The 21,023-nt window shown below is 47.8% G+C and overlaps 1 protein-coding gene across 1 annotated transcript in view; it reads left to right on the forward strand.

Annotated features, from left to right (window-relative positions):
• Positions 1 to 8,984: 8,984 nt before the first annotated feature.
• The window catches only part of EML3 (EMAP like 3), a 33,948-nt gene continuing 21,909 nt past the window's right edge, over positions 8,985 to 21,023 (forward strand). Inside the window, exons 1-6 of the mRNA XM_056853465.1 lie at positions 8,985 to 9,201; positions 11,063 to 11,156; positions 13,675 to 14,235; positions 19,500 to 19,607; positions 19,794 to 19,822; positions 20,548 to 20,583. Coding sequence (XP_056709443.1) covers positions 8,985 to 9,201; positions 11,063 to 11,156; positions 13,675 to 14,235; positions 19,500 to 19,607; positions 19,794 to 19,822; positions 20,548 to 20,583 — 1,045 coding nt within the window. The remainder of the gene's footprint in view (positions 9,202 to 11,062; positions 11,157 to 13,674; positions 14,236 to 19,499; positions 19,608 to 19,793; positions 19,823 to 20,547; positions 20,584 to 21,023) is intronic.

Here is a 21,023-nt window from a genome sequence, read left to right on the forward strand (position 1 = left end):
AAATATTACATCTGAAGCCAAAGTCAATACGCCAGGGTGTGACTAATGCAGATGTGGGGCAGGAGCTCCCAAATTCTTTGCCTTTGCACATTTGGCCCTTGATCAAGTTCTGCTTTTGTTTCCCTTCCTGCCTGTCAGTGGGCCATTGTTTCTCTTTCTTTTCCGGTCTCACAACAACCCTGTGATGTAGGGCTGCTTTTTATTTCCATTTTACTATGGAAATTTACTCAGTTTATCAAATTTGTGCTCTGCCCTTCCTCCAAGGAGCTACAGCCCACTGACAGGGGTTTATCCCACACAACAACCCCAAGAGGTAAGTCTTGTCCAGGACTACCCAGTCAGGGCCCAGCAAAGATTTGAATCATTTCTCTTTAACCACTCTTTAGCCAAATTATGAATGCAGCAGGTTTAGAAGGGCCAGTTCAGATGCATTAAAGAGGTCTTGCAGATGTGCTTTAAATTTAGATCAGTGGTTTGCTGACTGGGTCCTTCAGGCAGCCCAGCCGTTCCTCCGAAGTTCAGCAGTGAGATTAGTGTTTGCAGATAAGATTCCCTGACATATGTCTTGCCTACAGTCCATCGCGACTTCCTCTGAAACGCTCAGTCACGGAGGAGCGTCGTGCATGTCTAGGGTGTGCTCTCCACTCATATGAAGCAAGAGTGAGGCCGAGTAATCCTGACATGAATGTGAACGTTTCCCCAGAACCCTTTGCAACATTCCTTGATTCTGTGACAGAAAACTAAATATACAAATGGGGTTTCTGAAGACAGAAAGCTTCTTCTTAAAAAAAAAAAAAAAAAAACTGAAATGTTTTGGTGTAGCTCAAAGAAGGACTTGTACTCCGGAAGGTCTTGGATTTGAATTTCACCGCAGACATTGCCTCACAACATGGCTTTAGCCACTGTTCTCTCAGCTCATCCCCCTCCCCTTGCCTGCCATGTGGAGACAATAATGAAAGCTTACCTTACTAGCACATTGAAAAGGTTATGAAAATAACTCAAGGGAAGTGCTTCGGATATAAAAATGATAGTAGGTATGATTAGCATTATCCAGCCTAACCAGAGTATCAAAACTGACACATCTTTTGCTGATGCGATGAGGCGAGAGTTCTAGTTTTGAGCTCGTCTGCAGACGCAACGTTGGTTGTGTGCTGTCTCAAGTGGTTTTGTCACCTGACGGGCTCAAAGATGGGCTCCGGCTTTGGGTTCAAAGGTTTTGTGTGAAGCGCTTCGGTTCTTTTCCAGTTTGCTGCTCGGAAAAGAGGAAGTGTGTTTGGCTGTCACACTGGTGTTTGTTGTTTCTGCTTATTTCCATTTCTGGGACTTTGAGTCACTGATTTTGAATCCCTCGCTCTTTCTCATAGCCATATTTCAGACAAACGAGCAATTTCAGAAGGAAAGAGGATGGGGACGGTGGAAAAACCCAAGTTTGATCATCAAGGACAGTTGACTCACATGTTGGTGTCTTGCAAGCAGAGTTGTGAAATCTAAGGGGCTTAGCCTCCTGATAGCATCGTTCTTCACCCTGTAGCCTACTTCTTTTCGGCCTACTCTGTTGAGCACAGTTTGCAAAATCACATTCGTTATTCTGGATTAGCAAAAATCCAGAATCGTTTTACTACCTCCTGACTCTTTCCTCAAAGTTACGAGCCTGGATTTGGATTGTGGGTTTTCATGTTAACGTGCCTTGAAAGAAAGGAACAGTACCCCTTTAAACACTAATAAGTAGCCTACCGCTCATGAAGCATGGACAAAATAATTGTGTTAGTTTGTGTGTATTTCAAATATTTCTATCCTACCCTTCCATGGTAAGAGGTTTATGGGGAGACAAAGAGATACAATAAGAGGTAAAAAAACCAAGGTTCCTGTTGTGTATGTATATAGTGGGGTAGTAAGCAAAGGGGAGACTTGGGAGCTTGAGTTCTGCACAAAGGATCCTAAACCCTGCTTGCCCTATTGGTTAAGCAAACGGACCCTATTGGCCCTAAGCCAGCATGTTCCATTGGTCACCGAGAGGGCATTCCCCCCCATCACGGATCGGGGGGGGAGTGGCCGCAGGTGGCCAGGGGGGCACATAAGAAGGGCCAGTTCAGTGTGTTAAACAGTTCTGTGCTGAAATCAAATAAAGCTGTGTTGCTGAACTCCATCTCTGATCTCGTGAATCCTTCCCACGGGGACTTAACAGTTCCTTCTACGTGGAGAATTTTCTCCTTGACTTCCAAACTGGAGTGTTTTTGTGGGGGAGTTTCATGCTGTAACTGTCCTGTTTCCAGGTTTCCCCTATCCTGGGGTTTAAAGGGGTACATACACTCTTTCCAAATCCTACTAGACCGTTTTTTAAAGGAACTTTATCTAAGCACGTTAGCACGCCATTTGAAAGTAATGCCGCGCATTTTCCTCCTCACATCAGTGCCGTTTCTCCACCACCAGCCCCCTCACAGGCATCGTTTTCCCCGCAGTCTAACATTGGGAGTCCCATCACTAACATGCATTCTTTACCATGTGGAAGCACCCAAAAACAAGAATAATTAAAAGAAGAATTTGATAATTGAGCCAGAATCAGGTCTTTGAGGCTTGTCAACCCCACATGGAACACATGGAAGCTGCCTTCTACTGAATCCATCAAAGTCAGCATTGTCTACTCAGACCGGCAGTGGCTCTCCAGGGTCTCCAGTCTTTCACATCACCTACTTGCCTAGTCTCAACAGGAGAAGCCGGGGATTGAACCTGGGACCTTCTACATGCCAAGCAGATGCTCTGCCACTGAGCCACAGCCCCTCCCTCATCCCTGCCTTAGAGCCTCCATACACTGTGGAGGAGTCTATGGGAAGTTCTCCAGAGTGTAGTATCAGGTCACAAAGGGCACAAGCAAGACCTCAGAATTTGAGTTAGAATGGACCAAATCTCCTTTGCGTACTGCAAAGGCCCAGCGGCCTTTTGAGAGAGAAAAAAGGCACATTCTCTTTTGGGGCCTTACCCTGCTGTATCCCCACCCTTGGACTCCTTTTGAAATGTTCCAGTTAAAAAAAGAAAATGGAGACAAATTTAGTTAAGTCCCTGGACCCATATCTTCACCCAGGATGCCCACCTACTCCCAGCTGTGTTGTATGTGTACCGAGGGAAATTGTGGGCATCTTGGCCCCCTTCTCCTCCTCCTCATTTGCAGCCTAGCAGCCGGAATTCACTGAACCACACGTGGGAAAACCCCAGTCAAGCCTAACCCAAACTTCCAGAGGCAAAGATACTGCATGTGAATTTTAAAACTAAGTTGGGGGGGGGGTGGTAATCAGCAGTGCTTGAAGTAAGGATTGGGATGTTTACAGTGCTGAGAAGTGTAGGGATTGAATGTATAGCAATTAACAGCATTCTGTTCTAAAGTACTGAGATGCTTTGGAGACTGGAAGGGGTGGGTGGGAAATACCCTCTCATGAACTTTTAACAATATTGGAGAGCTGCCAACACTCAACCTGACTCCACTTCCGTTGCATTCACTTTACAGCTAGGGAGAGGCCTGGGAAGCGCCAGTCCCAAAGGGTTCGTTCTTACGATGAACACCTTGCCTAAAAATGTCACCTAACGTGTTTAGTCGTGGGGGGGAGTGTGGATATTTCCTATGGAAACTACGAGACGCAAGATGGAGTCAAAGGATGCCATGGTGTTTGAGTCTGCCCCCTCCCAATCTCTAGGGAGAGCCGTGATTGGCCGATTCAAATCCTTTCTTGGTTTTGGGTGTGGAGCAGGCAAGTTGAGGTGTTTAAGCCCCCCCAGGCATTGTCAGGAGTTAAGAAGGTTAGCAAGGAGGTGCAGACATCATGTAAGGGGTGGAGGTGAGGGGAGAAATAGGGAATTAGGTGTGTGAGTCATTGCATAGAAGCGTGGGTGAATTCCGAGAATAATCCTAGAATAATTTCCTTCTATGTACTCATATATGTTGTCTTGGCAGTCCTTACAACAACCCTGCAAAATAGGCTGATGCTTAATAACGCTTAGGGTTGCCAACCTCCAGGAGGGACCTGGGTTCCCTCAGAATTAGATTTCTAAACTACAGAGATCAGTTCCCCTGGAGAAAATGTAAGCTTCAGAGAGCAAAGTCTATAGCAGTGATGGCGAACCTTTTAGAGACCGAGTGCCCAAACTGCAACCCAAAACCCACTTATTTATTGCAAAGTGCCAACACGGCAATTTAACCTGAATACTGAGGTTTTAGTTTAGAAAAAACAACTTCCCTGGACTCCCAGCTGGGCAGCGGGGAGTCCAGGGAAGGGGGCAGGGCCTTTGAACTGCTCCACGCTGCCTGCAAAAACTGCATTAGAACAAAAACTGCATTAGACTTAATATAGCTGGGAACCAGACATCCATAGTGGTACCTTCACATTCAGAGGCAGTCTACCAGTTGTGGGAGGGCTGTATTCTCCATTCTTGAGGAAGTCCTGGAGAGACCTAGCAGGCATTTGCTGGAATCAGGAAAGTTTTCAGGGAGGGACGGAGGGAGGGAAAGGAAAGGAAGGAAGGAAAGAAGAGCTTTCTGGCCAGGGAAGGAAGGGGGCTTCTGGGCTGGTGAGTAGGGCGGCAGCCACCTCGTGCGCCAAGGAAAGGGTTTTTTGGTGGGGAAGGGGGCTTCTGGGCCAGCATATGAGGCAGCTGCAGCCTCGCAAGCTGAGGAAAGGGGCTTCTGGCGGGGGGGGGGGAATGAGGCTTCTGGGCCAGCGCGCTGCCACCTTTCGCGCCCAGGAAAGGGATTTTGGAGGGAGAGGGGAAAGGGGGCTGCAGGGCAGCTGCCTTGCAACCCAGGAAAAGGGTTTTTGCCCATGGAAGGCACCGAGGGAGAAAGGGAAGGGGGCTGGAGGGCCGGCTCGCTAGGCGGCAGCCGCCTCGTGCACCCTGCAAAGAGTTTTTTGGCCAGGGAGGGGGGGAGGGAGAGATGTACAGTGTACTATAGTGGTTGGAGTATTGGCCTAGGATCTGGGAGATCTGGGTTCAAGTCCTCACACAGACAGGGATGTCACTGGATGATCTAGGGGAGCCCCCATCTTTGCTGCCCTGAACTCCTTGGATGAAGTGCAAAATAAAAATGTACCAGACATTGGGTAAGACTGTTCTGGGTAATACATAGCTGAAAATGAGCATTTGAACTGAGGGACTCTTGACGTCCCAAGTCAAAAACGTATTTTTGGACCACTCTGACGTCTGGATAGCAAGCAGGCTGTCCAGTTGCGCATTCCGGTGATCTCCTTTGCTGACGGAATTAGCTGAGCTGGAGTGTGAGAGGGCATGAATTGAAAAGGTCACTGAAAAATGCCTTTTTGTTCCATTTTTTGTTGTTGTTGTGCCTCCCTGGATGTGCATGTAAAGGAGGGGGGACCAGACAAAGCAGAGTCTGTTCAGGGGTAGCGGGGGGTAGCGGGGACGGTATTATTTGGTCCCAACTTCTGTCCAGTTTCTGTGCCTCTTGGCGCAGAGGAGGAAGGCAAAACCCACCCTTGGGCCCTTCTTCCCAAGATTTTTTGTTTTGTGTACTAGGCACTTAGCTCTAGGCCTCTTAAATCCTCACATCCTCTGTATGTTGGATGGAGGCCTTCTGTATCACCCACTTCCCAGTTTGGTGGGTGGGTGAGGGGATGGCAGCTGTGCCCTGTGGTTTCGTCATGGGGGGGAAAACAGCCCCAGTAAGGTTGTGGTTGGCTCAGACCTGGAATATTTTGGTCAGCTTTGTTGCAGTCAAGATTGCCAGCTTGCTGTGTTTTCTTTGTGTAATTTCCAGCTATTTTGGTACCTTTTCCTTTTCTCCCCCCCCCCCTTTTGGATGGCTGCATAATAGGCCGTGAGTTATACATATGCTTTTATAAACTAAAATGTGCATGTGAAAAAGTTTTCTTTCTTCCAAGTGGAAAGACTGGGGGTTAGGGTTGCCAGCCTCCAGGTACTAGCTGGAGATCTCCTGCTATCACAACTGATCTCCAGCCAATAGAGATCAGTTCACCTGGAGAAAATGGCCGCTTTGAAAATTGGACTCTATGGCACTGAAGTCCCTCCCCTCCTCAAACCCCACCCTCCTCAGGCTCCGCCCCAAAAACCTCCCGCCAGTAGCAAAGAGGACAACCCTACAGGGGGTGCAGATCTTTACCCATTATCTTCCTATTGCTGTTGATGCATTCCCTGGTGCCAGATTCTCCCTTATAAGGTTGCCATGCTCCAGCTGGCACCTGGAGATCTCCTGGAGTTACAACTGATCTCCAGACTACAGATATCAGTTCCCCTGGAGAAAATGGCTGCTTTGGAGGGTGGACTCTATGGCATCTTGAGGTCTCTTCCCAAACCCCACCATCCCCGGTCTCCATACCCCCAAATCTCCAGGAATTTACCAACCCTAACATGGCAACCCTACTTACCCCCCCTGAGCCAATCAAGACCCTTGGCCTTCATTCAAGCATTTAAACAGGACATATTAAAATATGCAGAAATAACATAGTAAAAGAATACTTACAGAAAGGGTCGATATGTACTATACACAGCAGCATAGTCTGCAGTCCCCATGCCTTTACCAAAGCATCTTTCTGAACATTTTGTTACAGTACAGCCTGACTACCTGTGTAAAAACAAAGCCCTCCTGAATAATTAAGTTTTGCATAGTTTGCAGAAAGCAACTGGCGCGGCCCCCAAACAAACCTAGATTAGAATCCCTACCACCCACAAGTAGGGTTGCCAACCTCCAGGTGGTAACTGGAGATCTCCTTCTATTACAACTGGTCTCCAGGTGACAGAGATCAGTTCACCTGGAGAAAAAGCCTGCTTTGGAAGGTGAACTCTATGCATTATACCCCACTGAAATCCCTTCCCTAGGGTTGCCAACCTCCAGGTAGTAGCTGGAGATCTCCTGCTGTTACAACTGATTTCCAGCCGATAGAGATCAGTTCCCCTGGAGAAAATGGCCGCTTTGGCAATTGGACTCTGAGGTACTGAAGTCCCTCCCGTCTCCAAACGCCACCATCCTCAGGCTCTGCCCCAAAAATCTCCAGGTATTTCCCAACCCAGAGCTGGCAACCCTCCCCTCCCCTGCTGAAACTCCACCCACCTCAGGTTCCACCCCAAAATCTCCAGGTATTTCCCCACCTGTGGAGCTGGCAACCCTACCCACAAGCAATACGTACACCCACCCAGTGTACATAAATTAACAATCAGTGTTAGGTTATATGGAACAACTGCCACTCTTTAGTTCCTTGATCACAATCGGTAATCCAGATTTCTTGATTTTAAGGCCTCCAATTCATAGGGTTGCCAGCTCCGGATTGGGAATTACCTGGAGATTTTGGGGGTGGAGCCTGAGGAGGGTGGGGTTTGGGGAGAGGAGAGACTTCAATGCCATAGAGTCCAATGGCCAAAGTGGCCATTTCTCCAGGGGAACCAATCTCACCTGGAGGTCAGTTGTAATAGTGGTAGATCTCCAGCCACCACATGGCAAGTCAACCCTACCAATTCACCCATTAGCATGCATTGAAAAGGAAGACCCTTTCACCCATTCAGGAACCTCCTTGGTTCTGAAATGGTTTTTAAAGGGTTACTGCATCGGTGTGAAGGGATCTTGGATAGGCACACTCTTCTCTTCCCCCTCAGGTCAAAAGTCCTTGTTGCTCGGCTATTCCGGGCCCCATGCTCTGCGGCTTGCAGTGGTGTCAGGAATGTCTGAGGCGGGAGCCGTTTCCTCCTAACGGCCACTTTCCCTTCGCTGCCAGCACAAACAAGGCTGCCTGGGCATGAGGCAAGACCTGGGCTCTTTGCCCGCAGGAGGGGGCCAGAGGTCCTGGCTTGAACCAAACTGAGTTTTCCCCTCTCTTTCTTCTTCTGGGAACTGTGGTGCCTCAGGACAGTGCCCAAGTGAGAAACCTTACCTCTTCCCTCTCTGTTTTAATTATAGGCAGTTGGGACCATTGTGTATTAGGGCAAAAATATTTTTTTAAAAAAGTTTTAAATAAGTAAGGACCATGATGTAGGAACATGCAGGCTTCTAAATTACAAAAAAGGCTCCTCTTTAGGTGGTTTAGAAGCACAGGGATGCCTAGTCTGGGATTCTATCCCCAGCTCTGAAAGAGGGCCGTAGTGTGTTTAAAAGCACTGTTTTCATTTGGGGTGGTGGTGGTGGTTAGGCTTTTCAGAGAGCCATCCATGAATGTACGTAATGCTTTATGCAGTGACATAATCAAGTCCCTGCCCCCGAAGATCATGCAGTGTTGGAAATCTGATGAAATCATTTGGCAGAAAATTCAAGGTGTACAAAATGAAGTATCCCCCATCCCGTACTAATGCAAACTTACAGAATTAGTAAGAGATGGCAATGACCACTAGTATTGAGGGCGCTTTGAAAAGATTCTGTTATTCCATAGAGGCTGTATCTACAAAACCATGATAACCCAAAACAAGAACTTCCATATACAGAGGCAGTAGCCATGGAGTAACAAATTTTATTTGCTGCTTGAGAACTTCCCAGAGGCATTTGACCAGCAGCTGCTAGAGACAGGATGCCAGATCCTTTGCAGAGGTCTGCCCCAGTTCCTGTTGACCAGATGTGCATTTGGAGTTCCATGTTGAAACTTAATTCCTAGGTGCACAGGGGCCCGGTTTAGACGAGGCCCTCTGTACGTGGAGGCACCCATGCAACAACTCTAGCCTTCACATTAATTCCTTGTTGTTGACCTCTCCTGCAGATCTATTCGAATGCCCACTGTGTGGTTTTAGGCCTTCGTTGCTGTGGCTCTGACTCTGGGGAAGGCTTTCCTGAAAACATAAGGAAGGCATCTTCCCTTCTGTCATTCAGGAAACTTTGTAAGAGTTGTTCAGAAGAAGGGCCTTAGAGATCCATGAGAGGCAAAAAAGAAGGCGTGTTTTGCTCTGGAGGCTACCTTTTGGTGTCCAGCTTTGTGTTTTTCTGGCAGCTGTCTGGAAAAAAATGTTTTGCGTTAAATAAGTGTAAATGCCTACTGCGTTGAAAAATGCCTCACAGTCTGGGTGTATCTTCCTCATTAGGTGACAGCTTCTTGGGTAGCAACAGTGTCCTGGATCATCCAGACTGGCTCACCAGACTTGATTCCCGCCTGCGGAGCCAGGAGGAGGAGCTGACCCTGGTGAAGTCGGCCCTGGCGGATGCACTGCGGAGGCTCAGCTTCTACGACCAGCAAATCCCTCTGCTCAGGCGACAGGTGCTTGAAGGTGAGGCCCGGGAGGCGTGCCAGAAGGTGGACTGCCCAGGCCAATGGAACAGGCTGTAGGGTGGGAAGGAGAAGACTACTGCAGCTCCAATTCCCAGAGAAGTAGGCATTACGACATTACTGTCTGCCACAGGTGTAAGTTCCCTTCTGGGAACTCCTGATTCGGATTGGGACCATGGCATGACATACAGAGATAAGAGGGTTCTGTGTGTAGCCCCTCACCCAATGGGGCTAAAAGTGCCCCCAGGTCAATTCTGAGTCAGAAAAATGGTGCTGGGGGAAGCAGAAACCTCTTCTCGCTGTGCGACATGGCCCTGATCCAAATTGCCCCCCCCCCACATACTTGGAAATGATATTCTCAGCAAGGAACTCACAGCTGACATGTTACTGACCAAATGACACCTGGGCACAGCTAGACTGTAGCTAGTCCTTTGGTGCTTAGTCTGTTCCAGCAAAACAAACTAACAAAAAGAGTCTTGCTTTAACAGGGATACCCCTACTGGCTCCCCATTTCTCCAAACAGTGAGAAGTTCTAGAGGCAATCGCTTCCTAGGTTGGTTCCATTTAGAGGAGAGAAACCCATATACTTATGGCATTTTTCTAGTGTTTGAGTAGTAAAAGGCCCTTCGCGATGCAGCACTTCCGGGACTAAACCTGGCAGTTATGTAAGCACGTAATGTGTGACCGCTGCTCCAAGCAGGCTGCTGGATTGGCGGGAAATTTCCTGCCGGTTCCAGCAACCTGGCAACCCTACTTATTGTGTGTGTCACTTCCTAATAAAGGACTCACAACAACCATTATCTGGGGCTACAGAGACTTGATGAATTATTAGTCAATATGTCAATTACCAGTAAAGTTAAGTTGTAAGATCATTAATTCATGCCATAGTGTTCCCCATTACTATATATGGGTGTGAAAGTTGGAGAATGAAGAAAGCTGACAGGAAGAAAGTTGATTCGTGTGAAGTGTGGTATTGGAGAAGAGTTTTATAGATACTGTGGACAGCCAAAAAGACAAATCGGTAGGTTCTAGATCAAATCAAACCTGAACTGTTCCTAGAAGCTAAAATGACTAACCTAAGACTATCGTACTTTTGGTCATATTATCAGAAGACTAGAGTCAATGGAAAAGTTGAAGGCAGCAGAAAAGAGGAAGACCCAACATTAGATGGACTGACTCTATAAAGGAAGCCACAGCATTCAGTTTGCAAGACCTGAGCAAGGTAGTTAAGATAGGACGTTTTGGAGGTCAATCATTCATAAGGTCGCCATAGGTCAGAAGCAACTTGATGGCACTTCACACACACACACACACACACACACACACACACACACACACACACACACACACATTTTCAGTTATGCAAACAGTCTTTCTTATGCTGGCTTTTTGTTGATATCTTGCTCTGAAAGTTGATGTAGTTTGGCTCTTATGAATAGTTGCTGACCCCTGAGCTAACAGGTTTATTGTGGTATAAGCTTTCCTGAACTAGACCCAGATGCGTGAGGTGTTATCCTCACTAGAGGATCTGGAAGGCGCAGAGAAAGCCCTCCCTTTCTAAACTCTTTATCCTCCCAGTTCTGATACCAGAAGGGAGCCAAGCTGGGAGAGGAAAACTGGTGCAATGGATTGTGGGGAAAGTGTGTTGGGTAGTAGGGATGTTCATCTCACCCACATGTTAAGATCCTACCAGCCACACATCATATGTAAATGGGGCAGGTGTGTGATTAAAGAAATGTGTCTGCTGCCATCCAGGTTGGCAGTTTTGTCCTTTGTAAAAACAGCATTGGGAGGTTCAAAAGTGAAGCCAAAGGATTGCTCATAGGGACGAATGCTTCATTTAAATTCCTGCTTCTCTGCAGCAAACTCCATCACTTCGGAAGCTAGAGACCGTACAGCTCTTCCACAAGACAATGGATCGTGGATCCTGCCTCCCTCCCTCTCCAATGATTCCAGGTATTAGTCCAGGCTCTTGATGAAAATTTTAGACTCAGGCAAAGATACAACTTATATGGCCTCCTACTGCCCATTCTCCACCATGGCCCTCTAAATATTTAATTGGCAGTAAGGTGCAGTTTTTCTTCAGGCAATTAATAATTAGCTTATAGGACTCACTGCCACAAGATGTGGCTATATGACCACTAGCATATACGGCTTAAACACATTCAGGGGTAAGGGTAGGTAGCTTTTTCCATAGCTAATATTTATGCTAGCTAAATTAAGCCTCCAGGTATAGCTCTGAGTCACAGATGCTGGGGTGAGCCATTGCCTTTATGCACTGCTTTTACTCTTCCAGAAGCATCTGGCTGGTCACTATTGGAAACAGAAAGCTGGGCTTAACGGCACCTATGATGTTGCCTGAGCAAGCCACTTGTCATTTGTTTGTTTGTTTATTCCAAGAATCTATATCCCATCTTTCAGTACGAGAATTTTTGTCTTTCAAACAATGTTAATTACTAAAATGGTAACCAATACAATACAGTTTAAACCACAGAGCAGAGTCTCTGAAGATGATCTTGCAGAGCAGGCGAGCTCATATTAGAGCAAGCAGCCCTTTCCTGATATTGGAGATACTATCCAATAGATGCTCACCTCGCAGATACTGTCCAGTAGGTGCCATGCCTTTTACCAGTGCAATTGATATCCTAGATTGGAGGGTGGCGGTTGGGGCCTTATTGCCTCTTCCCAGGGGTTAAATACTGTGGTTTGAAGTGCTGACAAAGGGTTGCATTCCTGCAGCCAAGGTGCTTCCTTGGGACAAAAAGGCATTTGGAAATTATTCCACAGTTATTGTTCAGAAACCTGTTCTGGATTACTCTGGTCAGGCCTGATTCAGGTATAGACATGCAATTAAGAAACCCTAGTTAGCTTTCCTGTACCAGATCATTTAACTCCTAGCCAGAGGTACACCTCAGTAACACTATAGTATAGTGTGTATAAAGTGCCGTTGCAGCCGACTTATGGCGACCCCTTTTGGGGGTTTTCATGGCAAGAGACTATCAGAGGTGGTTTGCCAGTGCCTTCCTCTGCACAGCAACCCTGGTATTCCTTGGTGGTCTCCCATCCAAATACTAACCAGGGCTGACCCTGCTTAGCTTCCGATATCTGACGAGATTGGGCTATACCATGCTGCCTCTACTTAGGTTCTAAGCTTTTTATTAAAGCATAACTACTGTGTTCTTAATGTAAATTAACAAAGCATATACTATCCAACCATCATTATTACATAGAATTTTGTATCATTTACAGTGTCATGTTAATACTTTGCTTCAGTTCTGTTTTAGACTTCTGATTGGTTCTGATTAATACCCTAATCCTATAACATTGTTTATTGAATGCCCCATCCATCAATTGTATTGACTCACTCTGTGTAACATGCCTTGGGTCCAAAGCGAGAAAGATGGACTACAATTAATGTAAATACAAATTAAATTAAAGGAGAGCTATTACATGAGTCCATAAGTGTTTCTTACCCCAAAAGTAAGCAGGTCACGGGCGAGGAGTCCCTTCTGAGAAGAAGCTCTCAATCAATCCATATTTGTAGGATTTTAAAGTTATTTCCTAACAATAGCTAACTATCCCACTTGATTAGGGCACACATTCTTGGCTAACACATTATCTTATAACTTCAAACACCATACAATGTTATCTATACTTAAAATAACTTTTTAGAATATATATACAACATTAGTTCATTTTCAAAACTTTTTATCTTAACAACGTCTATTTAAAAATAATGATTACAAGTTTCTCGCATATATTAATATCTTTTGGCTCTCAACCAGTATTCCCCTCCTTGAATCTTATCTTCACTTCTGTGAAGCTGGACATTCTTGCAATTCTCAGATGCTTCTGCACCTGGGCCTAAACAAATGGTATCTAGTGGTAGTGGGTTAGATGTCTTCGAATCTACATGAAGAGCCAGCATGGTATAGTGGTTAAGAATGGCGGATTCTAATCTGAAGAACTGGATTCGTTTCCCCACTCCTCCACATGAAGCCTGCTGGGTGACCCTGGGCCAATCACAGTTCTCTCCAAACTCTCTCAGCCCACACGGAGGCAGGCAATGGCAAACCACCTCCGAAGGTCTCTTGCCTTGAAAACCCTCTGGGGTCGCCATAGGTCAGCTTGTGACTTGGTGGCAAAATCACACACACACACACACACACACACACACACACACACACACACACACACACACACAAATACATAGAATCATAGAGTTGGAAGGGACCACCAGGGTCATCTAGTCCAACCCCCTGCACACTGCAGGAAATTCACAGCTACCTCCCCCCTACACCCCTAGTGACCCCTACTCCATGCCCAGAAGATGGCCAAGATGCCCTCCCTCTCATGAACTGCCTAAGGTCATAGAATCAGCATTGCTGACAGATGGCCATCTAGCCTAGTGGCACAATGCGAGGCACAATGAAGCAAGTTGGTGTTCTGCAACTAATTTTGTTTTGATGTGCAGTTCACCTACCAGCCAGCAAACAGGAGGCCGTCTGGAGCTGCTGCCTGGAGCCAAAAGGACGCAGGGGTCAAGGATCAGCGTTGGGACACAGACGGAGGAGTCGGCTATGCTGGCGCAGAGACAAGGTCAAAGCCTTATCAATGGACATGACCGGGGAGAGCCAGCCCAAGTGCCCATTGACACGGGAGAAAGAGACTTCACCGGAGGCCCGACTAGTGGCTGTCACCGAGACCTGGTTAAGAACTCTTTTGGAATACAAGGTGATGGAGCAGACCCGGGCTTTGCCACAGGGGAGCAAAATGTTCCGAAGGAACCCCAAACCCAAGGAGACAGTTGCTCCCTCCTCGATGCTTGCTCAGACAAAGTTGAAGACGTCGGAGAGTCTCCCTCCGAAGACAGCATTGACAAAGCGCCAGGCATGGGACAGTCCCAACCCTCGACACAGCCGCTGGGGCACGAGACGCCGTCCCCTGGATCTCCATCAGAAGGGAGCAGCAACAGCAGCACGCCTGCCTCCCCAGTACCAGCCGTTCAGAGCTTGATGGCCAGCAAAAAAGAACTGTGAGTTGGGCCGATAGGGTGAAGGTGGACTGGGAGACAGGGCCGGGTGACAAATTATTTATTATACTTACAGCCTCGTGTGGGGCTCCCAGTGTTCCCTTACTTGGGGTGACTGATCTGAACCACCCCTGTGTATCCTCAGTAGTGCTGAGGGGCTGTGGCTCAGTGGTAGAGCCTCTGCTTGGCATGCTGAAGGTCCCATGTTCAATCCCCGGCATCTCCAGTTAAAGGGACTAGGCAGGTAGGTGATGTTTAAGACCCCTGCCTGAGGCCCTGGAGAGCCGCTGCTGGTCTGAGTAGACAGTACTGACTTTGGTGGCCCAAGGGTCGGAGTCAGTATAAGGCAGCCTCATGCATTCATATGTGTTCATGTGGAATGTCAGGTGCCTCCAGACCATTAAATAGGCCCACAGAGCACAAATGTTTTCTAGAAGCTGGGGCTGAGCCAGTTCCAGGTTTTGAGGGGCCCCGAGCAGAGAGTTCCCAGGGCCCCCTCCTCTCTTCTACTCACCACCAGGCTCTGCACTTGCCCTTCTTGCCTTCCTCCCACCCACATGCCTCCCAGCTGTCCATGTCCTTCCCCTGCCCACTTGTGAGAGCCAGCATGGTGTAGTGGTTAAGAGCGGTGGTTTGGAGTGGTGGAGTCTGATCTAAAGAACCCGGTTTGATTCCCCACTCCTCCACATGAGCGGCGGAGGCTAATCTGGTGAACTGGGTTTGTTTCCCTTCTCCTGCACACAAAGCCAGCTGGGTGACCTGGGGCTAGTCACAGTTCTCTTAGAGCTCTCTCAGCCTCACCTACCCCAGGATGTCTGCTGTGGGGAGGGGAGGGGAAGGTGATTGTAAGTCGGTTTGATTCTCCCTTAAATGATAGAGAAAATCGGCGTATAAAAACCAACCTTCTTCTCCCACTGCCCATGGTCACCACTGCCTACGGCCCTTTTCCTGGTGGCACTGGGCAGTGAGTGTATCTGGGAGCACAGTGGAGCTTTTGCAAATAAGCGAGCAAGGGGGTTGACAGCAGTGGGCCCTGCCTGAAGCACTTGACCCTAGCAGCTGCCCCACCTCAGGATATGTTGACGCTGGCCCTAACTCGGAATATGGGGCATCTGGATTCCTTTGTTGTTCTGAACAGAATGTGGCATTTAACGTTGAGCAAGGCCAGGGAGTCAAACTCTTGAACTCTCTTCTTGGATCCAAGATCAAGGTGGCCATTTCAGATTTGGAATGCGGGAGTCTAGACTCCCTAGTTTTGTTTTGGTTTTTTATCATGTCTAAGTCTGGGTGAGGGAATAAGGTTTGGTAAGTTTGGGCAGAAAGGCAGGATTCCTGGATTCTGAGCCTGGCCCTTGGTAAAGTCTAGAGCAGGCTTGTCCAAACTGCGGCCCCCAGGCCGCAGGTGGCCCAGGACGGCTATGAATGCAGCCCAACACAAAATCGTAAACTTACTTAAAACATTATGAATCAGCTATCATTAGTGTTAGTGTATTTTACGTGTGGCCCAAGGCAATTCTTCTTTTTCCAATATGGCCCAAGGAAGCCAAAAGATTGGACACCCCTGGTCTAGAGAATGGGTGCCAGCACTCCTGAGATCGAACCCACGTCCAGGAAGGGAATTGGAGGGTGGTGATGTAGGGGGCTAGCATCAGGCTGGATTCGTGGATTGTATATTTGGGTGGGAGCCAAAACTCTTTGGTTCAGCCACCAACACTATGGACAGTTTAGGGCAGGGGTGGGGAACCTTTTTTCTGCCAAGGGCCATTTGGATATTTATAACATCATTCGGGGGCCATACAAAATTATCATCTTAAAAATTAGCCTGCTACATTTGGTCAAACATTTAGCCAAGAGGCATGACCGGAGATGGCTCCAAGTGTTTACCACATAGAGCGACTTGCTTTTGAGCTCTGCTGTCCCCAGCTGGGCCCAAGAGATTCAGGCAGGGCAGTATCCTTCTGAGCTAGAGATCTACCAGGACCCATAAAGGGCCAGAACAAATGATTTCGAGGGCCTTATATGGCCCCCGGGCCTGATGTTCCCCACCCCTGGTTTAGAGGTTTAGAGCAGGATGTAGCTGAGAGACAGCCCACGCCACCAACACCTTAGTTTTTATTTGTTTGGGTTTTTTTTTTAGTGGATTTCTGCCCCCACCCTTTCCCTTCCTCATTTTCTTAGCTCCTTTCCTGCTTCGTCTTTATCCCGCTCCTTTCTTGGCTGAATTGAGGGTTTAGTAAAACCAGGCGCTATTTGAAGCTTTGGGCAGAGCGTAGCCCCCACGCTGCAATCCAGAAATCTGCTTCGAGTATCAGAAAGCAGTCCCTGAGAGCAAGGGGTTGGTTGCTACTTCTTGGAGGGAGGGAGAGCAGGGAATGGCTGGAGCTGCTCCATCCCCATTACTTAAAAACCCAGGGGAGAAAAAGTGCAAAGATGCCACGTGATCTCCGGGACCAGAACTCCAGGCCTGTAATTTTGCCAGAAAAAGCCACTGTATGTATGGGGACAATCTGGATCAAGGCAGCAGTGCTGGAGAGGGGGGAGTAATTCTTTCCTGCCCCACCACATGCTGTTTTCCCCAGTTGGAAATGCCCCCTTCCCTAAGTAGAAGAAACCCATATAGAACACATGAACACATGGAGCTGCCTTATACTGAATCAGACCAGACTGGCAGCAGCTCTCCAGGATCTTAGGCAGAGGTCTTTCACATCACCTCTTTGCCTAGTCCCTTTAACTGGAGATGCTGGGGATTGAACCTGGGACCTTCTGCATGCCAAGCAGAGGCTCTACCACTGAGCCACAGCTCCTTCCATGCTTATCTTTCCCTCCCCCCTTTTTTTAGTTGGGGAAATGATGCAAATGAGAATTGTTACCTTCACACAGACACATGCATGGAACTGCCTTGAGTGAGACCACTGGTTCTGTTAAGGGCAGTCTTGTCTGCTCAGACTTGCAGTGGCTGTCCGGGGTCTCAAGCAGAAGTCTTTCACATCACCTCCTATCAGATATTTTTAATAGGAGATGCCAGGGTTAGAACCTGGGACCTTCTGCATGCAAGGCAAATGCTTTACCACTGAGTCACAGTCCCTCCTGGAGGGGGTTAAAACAATCAAGTTGTAGGTGGAGTGAAATATCTCTACCCGAGTCTCAGGAAAACTGCTGCCAAACATGTGTTCGAGCCCTTCTCCAGTGCTTGTGGGTATCTGTAGTAAGGCGAAATGCACCCTCCATTTCCCATGGGGCTGAACCTGCTCTCTGTTATGTCCTGTGGTCCAACTGGCCCCATTGCTACATACCCCCTATTTCCCATGCAGTTTGGACAAGCAGGTCTGGTTTCTTTTACACAAGAGTGCACTGAAGACCTACAGAGAGCCTATGATATATAAACAGAAGCATTCTGCTTATATAAGCAGATATATAACCAGAGGCACTATGATATATAAGCAGAGGCACTCCTTCACGGCAGATCCATTCTCCCACATCCGAGCCTTGAGAGAGAAAGAGAGAGACCCTACGCTCCTCAAAATTTCACTTTCAGCCAGTTCTCAAGAGCCAAATCAGACATGATGGTGGGAGTTTCAATGAGCTCTTTGCAAGTTTTTAACTAGCAGACATGTGATTTATATCAGGACTACCTCCCCCCAGCCATTTTCCCAAGTTGAAAAGGCCACATGGAGTCGCTCTTCGGGAAAATATACCCACAGGCTCTTAGACAAAGATGCCATGGTAGCTGTCCCCTTGAAAGCCAGCAATAATGCAGATGTTCTTCAGCAGTGGTGTCATTGTGGGAGGGGAGAGAGATTGCCAGGCAGCAGTTCCTGCTGTGAGATTAGAGGAGTTGTTCACAAGACTGTCCCTGTGTCCTTTGAAATATTGGAGGGCACGATACGTTCACATATTGTTCGCCGGTCCTCCTGCGTGCAGTTTATTTGTGCACGTACATCCACAGCATTATAAAGAGCCAGTGTCATGTAGTGGTTAAGAGCAGTGGTTTGGAGCAGTGGACTCTAATCTGTAAAACTGGGTTTGGTTTCCTACTCCTCCACATGAATGGCAGATGCTAATCTGGTGAACCGGGTTGGTTTCCCCACTCCTACACACGAAGCCAGCTGGGTGACCTTGGGCTAGTCACAGCTCTCTCAGCCCCACCTAACTCACAGGGTGTCTGTTTTGGGGAGGGGAAGGGAAGGCGATTGTAAGCCGGCTTGATTCTGCCTTAAGTGGTAGAGAAAGTTGGCATATAAAAACCAACTCTTCTTCTCCCTCCTCCTCCTCCTCACTATGGTATATCCTTGGTCTTCCAGGCATGTATTCATTGTTCACTTGCAGTCCCATGATTAAGTGCGTAATATTTCTTTTTAATTCTAATTTTGCTTCTGAAAAGCCCCAAGTTTTTTTACTGTCACGAGAGAAAATGATAATAATCAGGACCAGCTTGGGCAGCCTTTCCAGATATCAGTTTCCTGTAAGCACTTTCTTATCTTTGTTTTTCTTAACAAATATACAAGTTGAACAGGAGGGATCATGTGCACTTCTGGACAAACATTGCCGGTCTACAAAGTGCCATCAGTTTTCCCCAAAAGCAAAAGGCTCGGCCTTAGACCCTCTCTTCTTTGGCAGCCAAATCCAAATACTTCTGTTATCTTCACTGATTATACTTCAGCACTATCCCAAACCATTTTTCTCAGCAGCCCCCTCACCCAAGCGTGTGTTCGATAATTAGTCACCACCAGCTATCAGACCATCGTCGTTCCTTGGAACAAGGATCTGTCAGCCGTTGGTGCCTGAGAAAGAAACGTCTTCAGGAAAAAAGGCTAGAGGAAATATCATAGAATCATAGAGTTGGAAGGGACCACCAGGGTCATCCCTGCACAATGCAGGAAATTCCAAACTACCACCCACACACACCCAGTGACCCCCTACTCCATACCCAAAAGATGGCCAAGGTGCCCTCCCTCTCATTATCTGCCTAAGGTAATAGAATCAGCATTGCTGACAGATGGCCATCTAGACTCTGCTGAAAAACCTCCAGGGAAGGAGCGCTCACCACCTCCCGAGGAAGCCTGTCCCACTGAGGAAACCGCTCTCTGTTAGAAAATTCTTCCTAATGTCTAGACAGAAACTCTTTTGATTTAATTTCAACCCGTTGGTTCTGGTCCGACCTTCTGGGGCAACAAGATCATCTTTTTTTTCCCCACAGCCACAAGATTATTGTGAGATGTGTTCCTTGTTACCCTTTCTTTTTAAAAAAGAACTCCTTTGCTTTCTAGGCTGCGGAGAAACAGCTCCTCCGACAAACCCACCAAAGCCAAGCAGCGCCTCACCAAAAAGGCTGCTTCCTCAGCAAACCTCTTGAACCGCTCCAGCAGCCTTGAGAAGTGAGACGAACTCTCCCTTCCCCTTGCCACGTGTTCTTCTGGAGGGTGATAACGGGGAAGTTCTTTGTGCATGTGGTTGGGGGGAGAGGGGAAAGGCAGTCTGCACATGCTCAGGGGCTGTTAGCTACTTATAGTACACGCCCATACTCTGGCCTGGTCCCTTAATGCTCCGTTTTATCATTGCAGCCGAACCAAGGATCCCACTCTGAGTCCAGGTGAGCTCTGGAAAGAAATGATACACACTTGATCTCAGCCAAAAGGCCGAGAAGCGATGGAAAGAAATGATGGTAAAGGTGATGCTGAGAATGTTGTGAGGCTGGGGAGGGTTGTCGCTGGATCCCATGACAGGAAATCCAGTAGCAGCTCTGGCCAGGTCCAAAGCAGCATGTTGGTTCTCAACTAGAAGGTGCCAAGGAGAGGTCACCTCCCATGTCCTCCTGAGGAAGGAGGCAGCTGGGCAAAATGACAGCTGGGACCAGGGGTTGGTCTAGGGGCCAGCATGGTGTAGTGGTTAAGAGTGGTGGACTCTAATCTGGAGAACCAGGTTTGATTCCCCGTTCCTACACTTGAGCGGCGGAGGCTAATCTGGTGAACAGGGTTTGTTTCCCCACTCCTACACATGAAGCCAGCTGGGTGGCCTTGGGCTAGTCACAGTTCTCTCAGAAATCTCTCAGCTTCACCTACTTCACAAGGTGTCTGTTGTGGGGAGAGAAAGGGAAGGCGATTGTAAGCCACTTTGAGACTCCTTAACGGTAGAGAAAAGCAGGGTATAAAAACCAGCTCTTCTTCTTCATGGGAGACAGCATTCAGAAGGGCGACCCCTGTAAATGTGCTAGTCCAGGCATAGAGAGATGGGCTTTAAAGGTACAGCCTCCTTTCTCCACCATCAAAAGATCTAACACTTATCTTCTTTCTTTTGTATCTCTCTGTCTCTCCCCAGGGCCATTGAGCACTCGAAGGATGAACTATAACCAAGGTGAGGCTTTGGAAAAGGTAGCCCTGGAGTAGCATCAAGTGCATTCTGTCTGGGGGTGAGGTATGGGGAAGTGAAAGCGTGGGAGTTTTGGGTGTATTGAAGGGATTCAGATGGTAGGTTTTCATGCCTCTGGGAAAAGAGCCCAGCAGTGGCCTTCCTTACCAGACTCTCCACACACACACCCCATTCCACCTTACTGTGGGTTTTTACAGGTGACAGGAACCCTCTCAAAGAGATGGTAACTGCAAAACCAATAAGTGAAAATTCCTTCTATCCCCCATTCCCTGCCTTACAAAGGGTCACCATTTGAGTAATTGCATGTGTACACACACACATCCTATTGAGTAGATCATAGAGTTGGAAGGGACCACCAAGGTCATCTAGTCCAACCCTCTGCACAATGCAGGAAATTCACAACTACCTCCCCCCCACACCCCCAG

The sequence above is a fragment of the Euleptes europaea genome, chromosome 7 (assembly GCF_029931775.1).
Source record: "Euleptes europaea isolate rEulEur1 chromosome 7, rEulEur1.hap1, whole genome shotgun sequence".
NCBI lineage: Eukaryota > Metazoa > Chordata > Lepidosauria > Squamata > Sphaerodactylidae > Euleptes > Euleptes europaea.